This window comes from Tamandua tetradactyla, chromosome 8 (genome assembly GCF_023851605.1).
Source record: "Tamandua tetradactyla isolate mTamTet1 chromosome 8, mTamTet1.pri, whole genome shotgun sequence".
In the NCBI taxonomy this organism is placed as follows: domain Eukaryota; kingdom Metazoa; phylum Chordata; class Mammalia; order Pilosa; family Myrmecophagidae; genus Tamandua; species Tamandua tetradactyla.
The window spans coordinates 47,434,909-47,453,474 of record NC_135334.1 but is presented as its reverse complement, the minus strand read 5'-3'; the positions used below and the strand labels follow the sequence as shown (position 1 = coordinate 47,453,474).

Genomic DNA, 18,566 nt, shown 5'->3' with positions numbered 1-18,566 from the left:
AGACAGATGCTGCTGTTAATGTCTCTGGAATAAACATGGTGGCCATCAACATGGCTCCAATCAACAAGAGGGCTCCTGTGAGAAGGAAATGCCTGGCACGCTCACCTGTTACCCACTGTCTCTGTGTGACATGGTTTGTGGGGCCCTGACAGTCTTGCCTGGACAACATAGCTGCTCACCAGTTTCTTAAATACTCCACTGATTATAGTTTAAAGACATCTGGTAAAAAGTAAAATGGTATCTGGATGAGATGATTCGTTAAGCTAAGACCACTTGGCCACACATAGCATGAATCCATTAACACAAAGCGGGATTTGAAGAATAGGATCCAGGAAGAGGCAAGATTTAATGGGTAAAAGGGAAGCCACAAAAGATTTGGAACATGGTGCTGGGCAAGTGAGAGGTAGTAACAAGAAGCTGATACGTCCTTTCAGAGAAGAGAGTTCTGCCTTAAGAGCAGAAGACTATCAAAAGAGTGGGGCAATAAACTTTCCCTCTTCCCAACTTTGCATAGGGTTAGACCTTCAATATTGAAATAATAGGGACAATATATTTGTGCCATCTTTTGGCCAATAGTGCAACATGTGGATTCTAGCTCAAGGAAAGTGTGGACAACTCAGAGGTGATAAAAAGCCTGGTGTTAGTTGGGTCACAGGGCAGCGGGCATCAGGGAAGACCAAATGTAAGTTAATAACGATGAGATAAACACATGGCATTGAGGCTGCTTTGCTGCTTCTGGTTTAGAAGTTATCTGTCATCATTCCTCATTCCCTTTCACCTGCTCCCTCCCCCACTGTATTAGTTTCCTATTGCTGCATTACGAAGCGCCATAACTTTATAAATTTAAAACACCACAAATTTATTATATCACTGTTTCTGTGGGTCAGAAGTCTGGCCTTGGCTGAGCTGGGCTCTCTGTTCATGGTCTCATAAGGTTGCAATCAGGCCAAGCTCCATTCCTATCTGGAATTTGGGGAAGAATCCATTTCTAAGCTCATTCACGTTGCTGGCAGAGTTCGTTCCCTCGTGTTTGTAGAACTGAGGGCCCCAGCTGGTGTAGGCTAGAGGCTGCCCTCAGAATCCAGTGGGTGCCCCTGTCTCTTGGCCACACGGATTCCCATCATGTGACTGCTCACCTCATGAAGCCAGCCAGGAGAACCTCCTGCTCCAATCTGCTAAGACAAAGTCATATACAACCAAATCACAGAGTCATCTATAACCAAATCACATCCAGTCACCTTTGCCATATTCTATTTCAAGTCACAGCTCCCCACATACTCAAGAGGACAGGATTATGCAGGCTATGGACACCAGGGGCAGGAATTATGGGGTTCACCTTAACATCCATCCAGCATACCCACCTAAAACTCTCTCCTAAATTACATTCTTATTCTCTACCCTCAGGAAAATTGGCCCTATCAAAAAAACATCGCTAGCATCGAATCTATGCTTCTGCCTGATAAATAGGGTTGAATTAATCATTTTAGAATATGAGGGTCTTTTAGATTTTCTGAGCCTCCCCTCACTTTGATGTCTTTCTCCTCAATACCTGTGAGTGATATTTTGAGCTGGGATCCACTTGCCTCTCATTCTGAATCCAGGCTTGCTGTTATTCTCTCTGTTCTTCTATCCCACGGCATCTATATTTATAGCAGCGCCTCTTTCAGGAAAACAATTTCACCACAATTTTTGGCTTCTTGTTTTCCTTCCTTGACTGAGTGCATGACGAACTGCAACATCCCAGGGGGGCTGTTTTTACCTGCGGTCTTTGAATTATTATATTACCAGGCAGCTTCGCCTACTCGGGCTCCTAGCGCTCTTCATTTCTCCACTAACGCAATTTTTCGTGAGTCCTTGGTTTTGTCTCCCGGCATCTCATCTGCCTCTAGGGAAATTATCAACTGTGAGCAAGACATAGCAGTCTGTATCATGCCCTAACTCTGAGGAATGCTTTCCCCATGGTCAATCGAAAAAGCACCAGACTTCGAAAAAATACCAACCCTGGCAATTTAAGCCCCAAACAGCTGCTGGTGCAGCCTAATGAATGCAGCCTTCGGTGGGACTGTGTAGTGTTTCTGCATTTCTCACACATTGAGCAGGAAATATATCGTTCTTACTCTTGCTTCCCCCTTCCCCTACGCCCCCATGCTCGAACTCCTCTTTCCACTTTACCCCTGCACTGTTGTTTTTGCCAAATGTTTTTGGTTCCGCAGATCTGATTTTTTTCTAGGCTCTGCCAGGAAACACGAACCCTAATCCCTTACCTGGAGGCCATCTCCCCATGTGAGACCAATCCTATATGCTGCAAAGGGACCAATTAAGAAGCTATTTCTCTTTCCCCAAAGGTTCTTGTCACGGCTCAGAATAATTCAGCCGGCTTCCAGAAGTTCCTTTCTCCCAGCATGTTTAGCAGCAGGAAGAGTCAAACGTTCCTCAGTGCCAATGGCTCACTCCCCAAATACACAAACAGGTTTGACCGAAATTCAGTTTTAAAAAAATACAACATTCATTTGAGATCAGAAAAATCCCAAATGTTTTTGAACTTGAAGTTTCCACTTCTCAACCAACTGTTTTTATATCCTGTTAGCTCAGCCTAAGCCACTGACTGTTTGAAAGCTGTGTTGGTAGGAGAGTTGTGTATTTTCCAAGCCACTGGGAAACTTTGTGGGATATGACTTTATGGCTCTGTATCAAATTCATCAACAATTATGAGTGCATTCAGGTATTATGATATTAAGAGATGTTGTTGATCGGGTTGTCCTCAAGGGGTAATATACAGTTTTATTTTTATAAACACACAATACTCACACACATAGTCTGATAATGTAAATATACATTACATACTGACTATATATCTTATACAATGTGTAGCCTATGTATTGTACACTGACATATAAGATTTATATGTGTCTATATGTAGCTATGTGCATAGATGCATATAGGCATGTGTGTGTGTTTATAATCCCCAGAGTAACACTTGCTTGGTGACAATAAAAAGCCACAATCCCAACCCGTGGCCCCTGTCTCATTCCCACCTGCTCTTCAGAGGCACCGATATTTAACTATTTCTGTTTTTAGGTCCTCTGGCCTAAATAATATGCTTATGTTGTTGTTTCTATTTTTATAGACTATAGATGTTTTGCTTTTGGCTTCATACCACGATCTTTGAGGCTTTAGCTACTGTTTTCCCCCAACCCCTCTCTGCAAAGTCTTCAGACATTCTCTCAATCTACAGTGTTCTGAAATTTTACTATAACTTGTCGAGGGGTGAGTCTATCTTTGTTTACTGGGCTGTGAACTCGGTAGTCTCTTTATATATTTGAAGATATTCTCCCATCATCTCTGGAGATTTCATTTTGTATTTTGTCTTTGATAATCTCTTTGTTCTCTCTAGAGTTCCTACTAATGAGATATCAGATCTCTTAGGACTGATCGTTAATGTCTTTTAATTTCTTTTCATATTTTACTTTCAGTGTCTTTCACTTTATTTTCTAGGAGCGCTCTTCAACTTGGCCTTGTACCCCATCTACTGGATGTTCAATTTTGGCATCACACTTTTGATTTCCAAAAAATAAAATTTTCTGAGCTCCTGTTGTTATTTTATCCATGCAATATACTTGTGAGTCCTTCTGAGTATGCTAACTGGCCTTCTATTCCCTAAATTCTCTTTTTTCCCCTTGGGATCAGCTGCTGTTTGTTTATGCTGGTGCTTCTCTTTCTTGTTGCAGGCTTGCCTCAAACATCTTGTGATACTTGGTTGTCTCTTCAGTTTGAAGAATGAGCAGTAAATAGACTGACCAGAACTCAGCATTTGCATGCAGGGGGTGCCCGCCGCAGGCCTTCCTCCAAGCTCCGCGGTGTGGGGTCTTCTAGGATAGTGGGGGGCCCTTGGTACTGAATGAGGAGGCTCTTACTCTGTCACTAACACCCCCTCTGGCTACCCTCGTTCTAACCCAAACAATTCATTCTACTTTAGTAGAGAAGAGCTCTCCAATCCTTTTGCCCGAGGGCAAGTGTCTGAATTTATATTTTGTGAGGAGTGGGTAGAGGGTGTGGCTGGGTCAACTATACTGTAGATAAAATTTCTATTTCAGTCTTACCTTTCTGAACCAGAGGTTCTCAGATTTTTCAAGGCAGTCGGCTGCTTCCTATGCTACATTATCTTCTACTCATATTTAAGGCTATATCTTTCTCCCTTCTACCTCTTAATTGCCATTCTTTCATTTGTTTTCCATATTCTAGAAATTAATTAATATCGCTCCTCTCTCTCCCATTCGTTTTATTGTTCTTAGGTTGTTTGTGGTTTTTTGAAATATCTTCTCAGTGGAGGCTCCGCAAAGAGAGTCATTATGTAAGTGTGATCCTGAGCTGGAAGTTAGAATGAGAATAACATCTCCAGTTTGCTCTTTAGGGGATCCTAATGAGGTTAATGCCTGCAGGGTTCTTTTATTCAAAATTGTATGATATTAACAAAGTTCTAAATGAATGAATTCACACTGAAATAAATTATTTTTCAAATGACTGTGAACATCCATGTCCTCTTTAAATGAGGACCATAGCACCATAGCATAGTACCTACTTTATATGGTTGTTATGAGAACTGACAGATAATATATATACATATATATGAAAGTGCCCAGCACAATGCTCAGATCATACAAGGGACTAAATTATTACTAAGTCTTTTTCTTCTCCCTTGCCACTTGTTGATTATAAGTACTAGCTAAAAATAATTCTCTTATTATTTTTTACACTGAATTATTTGATATCATCTCACCCTCACACCTTCACTGTAACAGTCAAAAGTTTCATGTACACTCTAAGTAGATTCTGCAAGATCCACCACTAGTGCTTTTAATTTTGGGGTTGTGTATTCCTTTTTGTTTCCTGTAAGTGGTAAAAAAAAAAAATAAGACATTCAGTAGATTTCAGCTATTATAATTTGCTTATTATTATTTTCTTGTCTTTACTGCTTCAACTCCAATTAGGTAATGGAAAGAAATTCTCTCCAAATTCCGCATAGCTAATGGATTTTGCACTCACTGGCTTTAGAAATTTCTTTTAGAAATAAACTTCACCTAATTGCTTCATTTGGAGGAAGTCAGTATCTAGTGAGCCTAAGTGATGGAAGAAGGAGCAATGCTCCTGAGGTGCCAGGGGTTACTCCAGCCTGGAGGACAGAGTACTTGGAATCAGTTCATGAATCAAGAATGAACCCCATACTGTAAATAAGCCCAGAAACATTATACTGAGCCAGGGCTGAGTTGACACATGCCCTGGGCATTGCTAGCTAGTTAGGTCTTGCAGAAATGTGAGAATCATGGCTGGGCGAAGGCCTTTCCAATGATTTATTTACTTCTAAAGCTGTCTTTGGCCACAGGCTTGCAACGTGGGGAAGCAATACGTTTGGATAGGATGAGCAAAGCTTACGAGAAAAAGACCTGCATTCAACCCTGAGCTTACCTTTGCCTTTTCTTTCCTGAGGCTAATTACGTCACTTCTCTAAGCCTTAGTTCCCTCATCTAAGAAAAGGGGATAATAAATAGTTATATGGTATGGATCAAATGTTAAGGTTGCTTAGCACATAGGAGTTCTCAGTATATGTTAGTTTCCATCTTCCTTTACCCCTTTCCAGTTTTTTTTCTGTAAAGAAACAAGATCATGATTATCAGATTGACCAGAGCAGTCTGGCGCCCGGGCATTGTTCAGCTGGATCCCAGCCTTTAAAAATCTGCACTCTCCATGACTGTGTGACTCATGAAAATGATGGGCCTTGGAAGACAAGGAACACCAATTTAGAACAGCTGGAACCGTTGGAAAGTGGATTAAAGCTACTTACAAAACAGTGACATTGTGCAATCAATGATATTTCTAAATTTTTAACTTCTAACAAAAGTACTAGACCTGAAGTTTTGTTTAAGGCCTCAGGAATTGACAATAATTTTACTCTGACCCAAAACAGATATAGATAATAGCTTTCCTTCTTATTTAGTTTGAGAGATTTTTCTTGAAGTTAAGTGTGGAGATTAGGAAAGAAGACAGGCCTTCTCTACATATTCAATCTGCTGGGAATTTACCCGTTAATTGGATTATAACATAAAACCCAAACAAATCATTGTAAAAACTAAGTTAAAAAATAGTGTAGCAGTTTTGTGAGCAAGGGTCTTTAAGCCTAGTTAGTGAAGCCAGCCACAGCAGAATGTATTGGTATTTTGAAACTATCCCTTTCATTTGGTTTCTGAGCTTGGCAGGAATCCAAACAAATACATACACTAGAATTCCCAGGGCACAGAAACTGTAGGTGACTGAACCATTTCCCTATCTCTTGTAAGATGTCTGGGAACGTGATCTGCAGGTGAAGGGCTCATGACCTGAAAGAACGTTTTCTGTGCTTTTTATTAGATTTTAAAGATCATTTTGTGTAGGTTATGGGACAAATATATCTGAGTCTCTGTGGTATCTTCTTAACTCTTCTTGGAAATTTTCCCTTTAAGTCAGGCAATTTTTAAAATTGGCCCAGTGGAAGCTCCAAGTGAGTAAACCAACATATCTTAGAGGTTTCCAACTCACAGTCACATTGGGACTTTCAGGTGCATAAAAATTTACCAATTGTGTTGAGTTAAGGGGAAAAAAATACCTCTCCCTCCCCCTCCTCTAAGTTGAAAAAACTTTTCTTCTACTCACAGGAATTGTATTCCCTGTGGAGATTCCAGATCTCTTGGTGAGCCAGTGAGCCATTTGCATTGTAGTTTTCATAGTTTAATGAGTATATTAAAATCGTACTCAAAAAAAAAAAAATCGTACTTGAGAGACAGTTTTGTTGAAAGGCGTGAGATGGAGAAAAAAGGAAAATAAAAATCCTTGGTCCTTTGTGGGCTGGAGAAATTCTGTCAGGGACTGTGTTGTTTTGTTGAGGGTCACCCTTCATCCCATCCCCAGCCTTACTTACCCTTACGCTAGGAGGAGCAAGGGAGGTTACTGATAGAGTGGCAGTATAGGGTAATGGTCAAGTCAGATACTCCTGGACAAGTTATTGAACTTGTTAAACCTCACTCGCTTAAACTTTATGATGGGAATAATAAAAGCTTCCTTGTAGGATTATTATGAGAATTTAATAAAACAATCCAAGGCAAGTCTTTTGTTCAGGGCCTAGTATATAGTAAGTACTAAAAAAAAATATATGTTGACATGAACATCATCATCATTTGGTTCCAGCAGGTATGGTCTCTGAATAGGAATTATTTGTCACTAGCTAGTTGCTGCCTAGCCAGACTCAGTTCTTTTTCACCCTGGGTTTTCATTTGCCCTCCCTTGAGCTAGCAAAAATTGGATATATGAATTGAGCCACCCTATTTGAACTTAGTGGAGGACCAGACAAATAGGGACATGTGCATATTTCTAGGGCTTCTACTGTATCTTAAGTACCTCCCTGAAATTGTATCTGTACCTTAGCTGTGGAAAAGAAGCTATAAATAGTGTCAGGGAATTGTAGATGAGTTTGAATGGGACTGGATATCCAGAATGTCTCTTCATGAGGCACCGACCCTCCCCTTTCTGTTTTAAATGTATTGATGAGCAGGACTCCTGGAGAAGAAAAAGACAAGTAATAAAGTCTCTGGCCTTTTCACATTCTGTGGAATCCCTTGGGATTTTTTAATTCAAGGTTTTACCCAGTATGTGAATCTGACCCCTTGATATAACATTTGTGAATAGTTCTGTGCAAACAATAAGATTTTGTTTCTGCCCCTCCTTCCAATTCCCCATGGAATTTTCGGTGATAAACAGAAGCTTTTCATCCTGAAAGCAAGCAGGAATAAGTTAATGTCCAGTTCCCTTTTTTACCATCTTCTCTTCTAAACTATTTTCGAAATGTTCCTGTAAGGATTTGTGGAGTGAACAAGAGGTCATGATTTGCTTATTGTGTGCAGACATTGAAAGGAGCTAGAAAGAAAGAGAACAGTTCTCAAACCTCAGGAGCTTTGGAAAATATATTTTAATCAGCGAAGCTCATTCAAAGGCACATCTTTCCAGGATATGTAAAATGAACTATTTTAAAAATCACATTGCATTAGTTGGGATTGCCCTTCCAAAAATCTCCTTGAGAGTTAATCCGACAATGCAAATTGGAAGGGAGAGGAAGCTCAGAACTGCCCCATGTGGGCCTTACTTTGCAAAAAGGATTTGTAACTCAGATGTTAACTTAAGATATGACTCAGATAACTTAGAAATGACTGACATGATCCCCCCATCCAATGTCCTGTGGAAAGTCCAATGCCTTCCAGGGATTTCTGCAAATCTCCAGGGGACTTACATGCTCATGATCACCTCTGAGCTGAGAAATTTATACTGAATTTTATTTCAGTCCATGAACCCTGAGCTGACCCCATTCTGAAATAGGTATGCAATGAGCCTCTTTCTATGATTTTGACCCAAATCCACTCACACGGGCCTTTTTTGAAGATATGTAAAAGCAGAGAAGTAAATATAAAGTAACATAAAAACTTAAATGTGAGCATTCATCACATCTGTTCTTTAAAAAGTCCCTCAGCTTCCATCTTGAGCCCTCGCCTCTCACCACCCTCCCCTCACACACCCTTAGCGCGTACTCCAAATCTTGCTATTCCTAGTGGATGACTTGGTCTGCTCTCTCACGTGCTCTTTCTTCTCTTTTTCCCGCCCTATTGTCTATTGCTGAGCTGTGCTCACAAGGTACCGCTTTCAGGCCTGGTGGTTTAGTAAGACATTTTCCCCATATGAAAGCAGTTCCTTCCTAAAGAGGGAGGCTGGAGAGAACTGCTAAGGTAATGACTGTTTTGAAACCTTTACAAATATGTCTCAATATTTGTAAATATGTGAAATATAGGAAAGTGGACTGAAAAGCGACTCTTACCTTAAATTAACGTTGGAATAGCTTGCTATTTAGAGGACTGATAGGTTGAAACAACAGACAATGTGAAAAAAATCTTATTTGGGTTTTCCAGATTATTTTAATTAAAAAAAAAAAAAACACCTCTGACTTATTCTTCTTTCTGTTTGGCCCAGGGATGGACAGAAAAGGTTGTGATTTTTCTTTCCATAGTAAGAAGGGCTGTGACCACACCATTTATTAGTTTCTGAAGGAGGGTTCATGCCACGTGCTTTCAAGTTGTATCATGCTGCCTACCTGTGTCTAGACTGTGTTCCCACATGGAATGTACACATAAACACACAACCGTCACACATCCAGACGAATCCTTTTCTTACAATGGCACAGTTTAGGGACTTGAAGAAAGAGCCCTTTTCTTCCCCATAATAATTACTCTAATTTCATTCTAACTCCTGAAACGCCTTCCAAGGAAGACAAAGCCCTTTATTCCACAATTTTGTGTAGTATTTAAAATGTAGTTCAGGAGGTAGAGAATGGGTAGTGTAAATTCCTACCAAGTTGTAAATATTTAATCTTAGATCTTTTTTTCCTGAGAGCTATTTTGAGTGTATGTGTGTGTTCCAATAAAACTTTATTTATAAAATCAGGTAGCAGACCAAATTTATCCCATAGGAATTTTATTTGCCAATTCTGGGTTATAGTATTATACTCTCCAGTTTTCCCCATAGAGAAATGGCGTAGGTTTTCCTGGGAGCTATTTATATATATATACATATATATGGAGAAGAACCTCAGGGGCTCTGAAATAAGAAAGCTTGAATAGTGAACAGGATGGAAATGTTGCTGTGATGTAGATAAGTCAGGGCATTTACAGAACGGGCCGTCTTATGCAGGCAATGATCTGGGGCATTATCTATGTAATGTATCTTCTATAACTCTAAGTCACTCTGAAGGATAGAAATTATATATTATCAATATGGTATATTTGAAGAAACTGAAAGCAAATAAACAGAAGAGCTGAAAACCTGATAAAAATATTCTTTTATATTGAGCCACCTGCCACATCTGCTCCCTTTCAGCCACTCTGACCCTTTCTCTAACTGCAATGCAAAATTCAACAAATAATTATGCTTCCTTCCAAAATAATAATAATAATAATAATAATAATAATAATAAGTGCAGAGCATCTGGTATGGTTCAATAGGAACCAAAAAGTTGTACTCATTAACCCCAACATATATTCAATCTGGTCTCCATTTGTCTCTATTTAGATGCATGGGATTCACTCATTTATTCCTGGGGAAAGAGAAAGAAACTTTATATTCCTAAAGTGAGGAGTGGCACTGGAGAGAAAGGAACCAGTATGAAGGAGATGGGATATTGCCTACTTTTTCCTCTATATAAGGTAGGGCTATGTGTGTGTGAGTGTGCACATGCACAAGTGTGTACTCATGCATGAGTGTGTTTTCAATTTATGAAAATTCTGGACACAGGTGGACAACACTGCATGTGGTATGGCTCCATCATTAAAGTCTAATAATGACTTGGCCATAAACCTTTTCACTAGGGAATTAAGCTTCACAGAACCTTTCCTTCTTATGCCAAGTAGCAAGGAAGGACAATGCATATTTCTATTATTAAAACAGTCTAGAAAAACTAAATTAAGGAGTGTATATTCATATAACCAGTAGATTCAGCAGAGCAACCTTCTAAAAAAAGGGCTTTCTCTAGTTCACTTGGGGTAGTTTTGACCCTCATGCGGAGATCAGAAGAAGAAACTGATCAGTTGTTCAAGAGAAATTTCATCACACAACTGAGTTCACCACAGCTGCTTCAGGGTTTAGACGACAAATTGTGACATCGAATTTGGAAGGAGCATATACGATCCCATCCCCATTATTACTACTCTTGACTCTAGGTATGCTCAACTCCAGAACCGCTCTGGCACTCTGAGGACTGGGAGAGTTGAGAGCATCTGGAAGGTGTAGCTCATGTGTGGATGCTGGCATTCTCCAGGTGGGCAGCTGCTGTGGAAAGCCTTCTCCCTGCTGCTCTGCGGCAGTTAATGGGGAACTGGAGCAGGGGGAGGAAAAACCGACCTGATGCCATGGGGTGACTACAGGTAACAGACTAACTTAAGGAAATTTGTATATAACTCCTACAGGGATTCTCAGATATTGTTGGAGCTGGGAGGGAGAGACTCTATAGAGGTTGGCCAGGGTCTTGCTGCAGCACAGGTAGGAGTTAACTGGCTTCTAGATATTTGAGTTGTGAATGCTTCTTTACCTTGGTGAGTCACTAACCCAGTGGACGAAATGTCCATCTAACATGCAACTTCAATATACAATTTGTTTTTCCCTTATCACATCATCCACGGAAAAAATTAAGGACTCTATCATGTCCAAAGCAATAATCAAAGCTCCAGTCCCACCAGTTTTGTCGCTCGCATTTCACCTCCCAAAGTTCCCTCAACCAGAGTCTTTCTCGGCTGTAAGGACAATTATGAGAGAAGAATCACCAAGACCAGCAGGGCCCAGTGCTTCATGTGGCAAGTCTCATGACCCAGCATCTTGCAAAGAGTCCAGGAACAGCTCTTATTTATTTTACTAACATCTGGCATTTCCCCCACCTACCTAGAGAACTCAGAAAGGAGCCATGATGACAGAGCCAGGGGACAAACCTTTATAAGAAATATTGCCCTGTCCTTAACAATTATCCCTTTGCTCCACACTAGGCTTGTCAACTAAGTTTGTCAGTATGGCTTTTACCTTGGGCTAAGTTGTCTCACAGCCTCTCTAATACAAAAAAAGATTTCTGGCAGTGCTGCTCACCCCATCTAGCAAATATGATTGGATATGTCTTAATCTCACCAGATACAATTCAGGTCAAGGTTGAGGAGACCAGTTAGATTAGATACAATCTTGCTAGAATCAAAAGATCTGACTGCCAGTTCCAAAGTGCCTTAGCCATGACTCTTTCTCTGACGTGACCCAAGCACCCTGATTTGAAGTATCTGTCTTGACTTCTCAGCGTTCTTCTCAAGATTGTGTTTCCCTATGTTTGTTCTTTAATATGGGACAAAACAAAACAAAACAAAAGGAAGAGAGAGAGAGAGGGAGAGAGATAAAGGAAGGAAAGAAGGAGGGAGGGAAGGAAGGAAGGAAGGAAGGAAGGAAGGAAGGAAGGAAGGAAGGAAGGAAGGAAGGAAGGAAGGAAGGAAGGAAGGAAGGAAAAGAAACATAGCAAGTATAAGGAATGGCCTAGGTAGGAAAAACATTATCCCAACTTGGAGACTCAGATAAAATTTCATGCAAGAGTAACATTTGGACTCAAGCCTTTAAAAATGGGTAGAATTTCAACAGATGAATAAAGCAGTGAAAGCCTTTATTCACCCCCATGTCTACTCACTCACTCATGCCACAAATATTTATTGAGATTGCTTATGTGCCTGGCTCTGTTTTAGGTAACAGGGACACAGATGAGTAAGACATCACCCCTGCTTCTAAGAGCATGCAATGTCTTCATTTCGGCCTGAAGATACAACAGAAGCAAAGACACAAAAATCCAGGACAATATATTGCATGTTCAGTGAAGATTGTGGCTGAGATCTAGGGTTCAACGTGTATGGGGGTGGTTAGGAAGGCACAGGTGATGGTGGGGCAAGTAAAAAGGCTGGGGGACAAAACACAGATCTTAATACATTGGTAGGAATTTTAAATTTTATTCTGTAGACTATGTTAAGTAAGTAACATTGGAGCTATGAATGGACATGATTAATTTATATTTCAGCTTAAAGCATCTCAATGACTTGCTATCGTCTAAAACATTTCCATAGCTTCTCAATGCTCATAAGATAAAGACCAAAGTCCTTAGCATGGACTCCAGGGCCTTGAAATGTCTGGTTGCTACATATTTCTTCAGCTTGTCTTATACCACTCTCTCCCTCCTTGCTGCATGTGGGCTTCACTGATCTATACATGCCATCGCTCACCACAGGGCCTTTGCACAAATTATTTGCTCTTCTGGAAAACCCTTCCTCCTTTGCTTAATTAATTTCTCCTCTTCAAGAGTCATCTCAGTCATTGCTTCTCTGAGAAAGCTTTTACTGAGAATCATACCACCCTCTACCCTACTAAGTCTTATCCTTTAGTATATAAACAATGTATATATTTTTTTCTGTATGCTGCATGGTGGGGGTTACATTTCATTCTTTATCCATGTGAGTATCCTGTTATTGTATCACCATTTTTGAATTTTTTGTTTGTTTGTTTTGGAAAGTGCACGGGCTGGGAATCGAACCTAGGTCACTGGCATGGCAGGTGAGGAATCTCAACTGAACAACGCTTGCACTCCCTATTTTTCACTCGATTAATCTCTGTCTCCTTCACTAGGATATAATCCTTATGAAGGAAGGGACACTGTTTTGTTCATCAGTTTCTCTCCAGTGCCAACTACAGTGCCTGACACATTGTTGACAGGCAATGAACACTTATTAAAAGCAAAGAAAAGTGGGAAATCATTTTTTCCATAACAGTGTAGAGGATGATTGTGGGTTGGAGCTGGGTTATAGGCAGGATGATCACATAGGAAGTTAGCGAGTACACTGGCACCTACTTCATGGCAAGGCATGTATTGTAAATTGATAATAATCTCTCTTTGAGGCAGCTGTGGGCTGTATCCCCTGGCTCTGTCATCATGGCTCCTTTCTGAGTTCTCTAGGTAGGTGGGGGAAATGCCAGATGTCGGTAAAATAAATAAGAGTTGTAGGTCTTCTGTCAGCTGATTAGGCTGAATTCAGGGATTGATTAATCCTTCTCTCCAGGATACAGCTCAGCCCAGCTCCTGAGTGTGAAAAGTCCCCTTGTTTTCCATTGGTTATTTAAGGTGAGTAGCTGGTCACAGATTGCAAAGGTGGAATTATCACGCTGAGTGAGGATGTGCAGAGAAGAGAGATGCTGTGAATCTTAGCTGTGTGTGAAGAGAGGGGTTAACATTCAAATGACAGAAAGGTGACAGGACAGTAGAGGGAAAATTGCTTTATCACAAACTGTCTCAGAAACTGTGAAGGGTTAGAATAGTGGGCTGATGAATCAGTGCTTTTCCTTTCCCATTGATGACTGCATGAGAGAAAATGGGCCCAATCTGCAGGGAGAGAAATCTGAGCAAATTATTGCTCAACAAATTTGCAGAGGCAGCTTACAAGGTCTTTGTCTCTGGATAGAGAATAAGGGAAAACCAGTAACCTTTTTGCTCAGCTGGTGAGCGCTGTGCTTCTTAAGGTGGTGTGGGTGGTGGTGGGGGTGCACTCGGTTCCCCTAAAACCAACCCTTGCTCCATTAGGATTATGCCACCACGCAGGGGTTCTGAAGTTATGGAATGACTACTCTGTGTGACATTTCTTGTTTTAATCTGGTAATGCTTTGTAAACCCCATGAATCATCAAATATCCCATGCTTGAACGATTTTAACAAGTTTTATGAGTCCACCTAGCTCTGTTTATTATTTTTCTCTTTCATTCCCTATAGGGAGGAGCAGTTTCAAGGGCATCTTTTAGAGAATCGGACAGGAGAATTGGCCAGGAGCTACAGTAGCAAATCCAACTGGATGATCCTGGGGCAAGGAGTAGCATGTTTTGTTCCTGTCAACTCCATGGTATGGCTTTAAGATGACTGATTGAGGCAGCTTTTTCCACACCAGTAACCAGAACAGAGAGTCCAGGAATTGGGGGTGAGCAAATGAGGTGCTCTTTTTTGTATGTGTGTGTGTGGGTGGGGGGGAAAATAAGCCATGATGGGGTGTTCCAGACCCATGTTCATCGGGGAACAACCTGATACACTTTCAGGTTCGCCCACAGACTCTGTCACAACTATTTCTAACATGACGCAGTGCCTGAATTATTCTCCATGCTAGTTCTTCCTTTGGGACATGGCATTAGAGGCACTACAAATAAGCAAAAATGCTCTATGGAAGTAGTAGCAAAGTAGTGTCATTGTTACCATTTAACTAATTAGTACAGTTGATTTTGTTAACCAAATCCAGGCCATCTAATACAGGGGCTACTAGTCACAAATGGCTACTGAGCACTTGAACTGTGACTAATGACTAAATCATCATTGTCCACTTAATTTCGATTTCATGAGATTTTCATTAGTATTAAATCCCAAAACAAAGTGGAAAATCTACCGTCGATAAATTTGAGAAATTCTGACTTAAAATTGTTTCATAGTGCACAATTTTGGAGAGCCCTCCATATGCCAATGCTCATTATACCTTTCTCCAAAGAGGACACTGTTGGCCAATTCCGCAAGGTCATCGAACCCCAGAAGATAATGTGTTTGTTTCCACAGCATATCTCGAGGTCATCTGGGAAATGACCCTCAATATGAACAAGATTCAGAATATGTCAGGCATAGAACACTGTGGTCTCTACTTTCAACGACAGAAGTCGTGCCCCAAAGACAGATCCCTGGTCTGTGAACTGCTGGGGACTGAGCCCTAGCCTCCTCGCTATGTATTCATTTGTTTTGTTTTTGTGAATTTAGGCATGGACTCTACCTTTCACCTTCTCCCTCTGCCAGCTTTAGTGACACTGTACCTCCCCTGAAAAATGAGGGGGTTTGACCAGGTGAGCTCCATGATCTTTTCCAGGTTTAAAATTCTGTGGTCCATTCATTCTGACTCCAATCCTTGAAATTTCCTTTTTTTTAAATTTCTTTTAACACTTTCAAATTCTAGTTAGAGAATGCCTGAGTAAATCAGAAGATTTACTCAGAGGTAAAGTGGATTTCAGCATTTTACTTTTTCTAATGGGCTCATAACTATAAGGAAGAAAAGCAGATCTGAAAATTATATAATGCTGGGAGATGTGCCTGGTGACAAACCACAGGGTGAATGCAGAAGCCGGAAGAAAAAGGCAAAGCCGTTTCCTTAAAGGGAGGGAAGTGGTCCTAAGGGCTTTAGGTGATAGAGTTTAATCTGGAGGTTAATCTTTGAAGACAGAGAAGTTACATAGTCACTGATAGACCCTGAGCTGATGGTGATGGCTGAGACATCTATCTGTGTGCAATGGAAAGTGACATGATTGGAATCAGAAATACCAAATGGAGAGTGTAACAATTATCCAAATGAGATGTTGGCCGAGGATTATGCTCAGGTTTTTGGCTTATATAATAGATGGATTGAGATATTTGTTCTAGAAAATAGGAAGTATTGAAGGATGAGCAGGTTTGGGGTAAGATCATGGTGCTTTTGGTTGGGACATGTGCACTCTAGAGATGGCTGTGATACTGTCTGAGTGGGGAGTATAGTTGGAAATGAGGAATATGCATCTGGATTACAACAGAAAGAACTTGGAGAGAGACAGCCAATAGCATAGGAGGGAAGGCAACCTTGTGAGGTCATACAGAGCAATGGTTTAGAGAGGTGCCTCGGGAACTTCACGGCCTGGCTGGGTTGCTTTGGGCAAAATACTTTACCTCTGTACATCTCGGCTATATCATCTGCAAAATAAGCCCAGCTGTAGTTTCTACTGAATAGAGTTGTGAGGATTTAAGAGTTAATACATGTAAAAAATGTAAAAGAATTTGCATGGTTTACCTAAGTGTTATTGTCACTATGTTCTCCTTTACAAAGATAAGGAAATTAAAACTAAAAGCAGATAACGCAGTTGGCTGAATAAGACTCAGCTGCTAAGTGGTAGTGTCGAGATTCAAACTCAATTCCTCTTGAGATGATCCAGTGTTCTTTCCATTATATATATATACACATCACTGCAGTCAAAAGCGTTAACCAGGCGCTGTACCGGTAGCTGAGTGGCAGAATTCTCGCCTGCTGTGCCGGAGACCCGGGTTAGATTCCCGGAGCCTGCCCATGCCCCGCAAAGAGAAAGCATTAACCATTCCTTGTATTAGCTCCTCATTTGTGAAATGGGAATAATAATAATAATATTTAGTTTATAGGACTGTTACACTATTTGTAAAGCATTTGGAGCAGCGCTGGGAACACTGTAAGTGCTATACATAAATGTTTGCCATTGTTATCGTTATCATTAGTATTAAAATTTTCCTGTTCCTTGTTACCCGGCAGAATAGAAAGTACCTCCTTTCGGAGTACTCAGACCAACATGTATCTCACCTGGAAAGGGGCAGGGGCAGGGAGTCAGCAGGTGTGTCAGATGTTCCTTTTCCACCAGGAAAAGAAGAATCCTAGGAATTTTCTGGATGAGCTGAGTGGAAAGCTGGCAAGGCCAAATTACTGCAGACCTCTGAACTGGGTAGGTAGACCAGGGAGCAGATGGGTAGAGAAGAAAGATTTCAGATCTTTCAGATATGAAAAGACAAGCCGTGGTGATGTGGCCACACCTGCTGTCAATCAAGACATACCCTGCAAAATGGGGCTTGGAAAATGGGCAGATGGGAATAAAATGAGTCAGGGCACAGAAAAAAGTGCAGGTCAAAATAAATCTGATTCCTACTTTCTTATTCTGATTTGTTCATGTAGCTTCTGGGTTTGTTTAAGATTGTTTGTGTGGTAGAGAATCTCTGGGGCTTTTTGATTCTCTTTTATTTCAGAATCCAGCACAGCAGGATGCAAGTGTTTATGCCTCTATTCCTGTTTTATCAGGAAAGAAACAGAGTGAAAACTTTTTAATCTCCCTTGTGGCCCCACTTCCAACATTGCTGAGATGATTTAATACCTCGTAATAGAAGTAATTTTGTGATAATGACACAAAGGCAGCAATTAAAAAATATTGCTTGTTTCAGGGCCTATAAATTGGCTGTTGGTAATTGACAATAGAATGTGTTTTCTAATCCACTGAAGTAATATCTTATTGCAAGCTGGCATGGTAATTACTGTATTTGTACAGTACCAGAGGAGTTTCAGCCTGAGTTTGACAGGGAGTTGATTAAATCACCCAGGTGTAATTGAAGGTTTTGATTGCATCGCCTCTGAGCTGATCAGCCTTAGTAATAGCCCTGCTTTCTTCTGTCATGTGCTTTTAGAGCGGGTGTTCTATCAGCCCTTGAAACTATCCTCGATCCTCAGCCACTATTGTGCCAGTGTCAAGAGGGAGCCAAGAGAGCTCCGCAGAGCAGAAAAAATGAGAACAGACAGCAGATCCCTCATGCTGGACCTAAATGACATCATCGTAAACAGAAAGAACCTGTTTCTAACCACTTGCTTTGCTTCTCTATGTGGCGCAGGCAAGAATTATGACACTGACGAGATATGACTAAAACATCGCCTTCTCAGCTCAATGTAGGAACATGTTTCCATGTTTTGCAAGAAAAGCCCCCTGCTTCTTTGGTGATTTCCAAATTTTTTCAAAGCTTCACTTTTCAAAAGGGAAATTTTATCTTGTCCATCATAAATAGAGCATTTCATTCAATGATCAAGAGAGATTTTGTGACTCTGTGAAGGGCCTTTGAATTTGTAGGTGTTCTTCCATCTATTTAAGTGGAATTTTCTGAGTGATTTTTTTTTTTTTGGTATAAAGCACATTGCAAAGGAGAAGGAAAGATACGACACATAAATGAATTCTAATACAAAATGAAATATAATGAAGGCCTTACAAATAAGAAACTAATTGGGATAGGAGGACAGAAGCTATCCAACATCCTACAAACACTCCTAATCATCAGTTAAGATTATCTATGGGTGATAAAATGATGAACAAGACAAGCTCTTTTTCCCCTCTAGG

At 40.6% G+C, this 18,566-nt stretch overlaps 1 protein-coding gene across 2 annotated transcripts in view; it reads left to right on the top strand.

Moving 5' to 3' along the window:
- Positions 1 to 18,297, top strand: part of LOC143643374 (uncharacterized) — a 31,272-nt gene extending 12,975 nt beyond the window's left edge. Inside the window, exons 3-8 of one of the 2 annotated variants that reach the window (XR_013156245.1) lie at positions 10,138 to 10,271; positions 10,785 to 10,882; positions 14,392 to 14,593; positions 15,409 to 15,491; positions 17,058 to 17,138; positions 17,869 to 18,297. Coding sequence is in view for 1 of the 2 variants with exons in the window: in XM_077112056.1 (XP_076968171.1) it covers positions 10,138 to 10,271; positions 14,392 to 14,457 (200 nt within the window). In the remaining variant the exon portion in view is untranslated. The remainder of the gene's footprint in view (positions 1 to 10,137; positions 10,272 to 10,784; positions 10,883 to 14,391; positions 14,594 to 15,408; positions 15,492 to 17,057; positions 17,139 to 17,868) is intronic. The other variant, XM_077112056.1, reaches the window with a different exon arrangement.
- Positions 18,298 to 18,566: the final 269 nt, after the last annotated feature.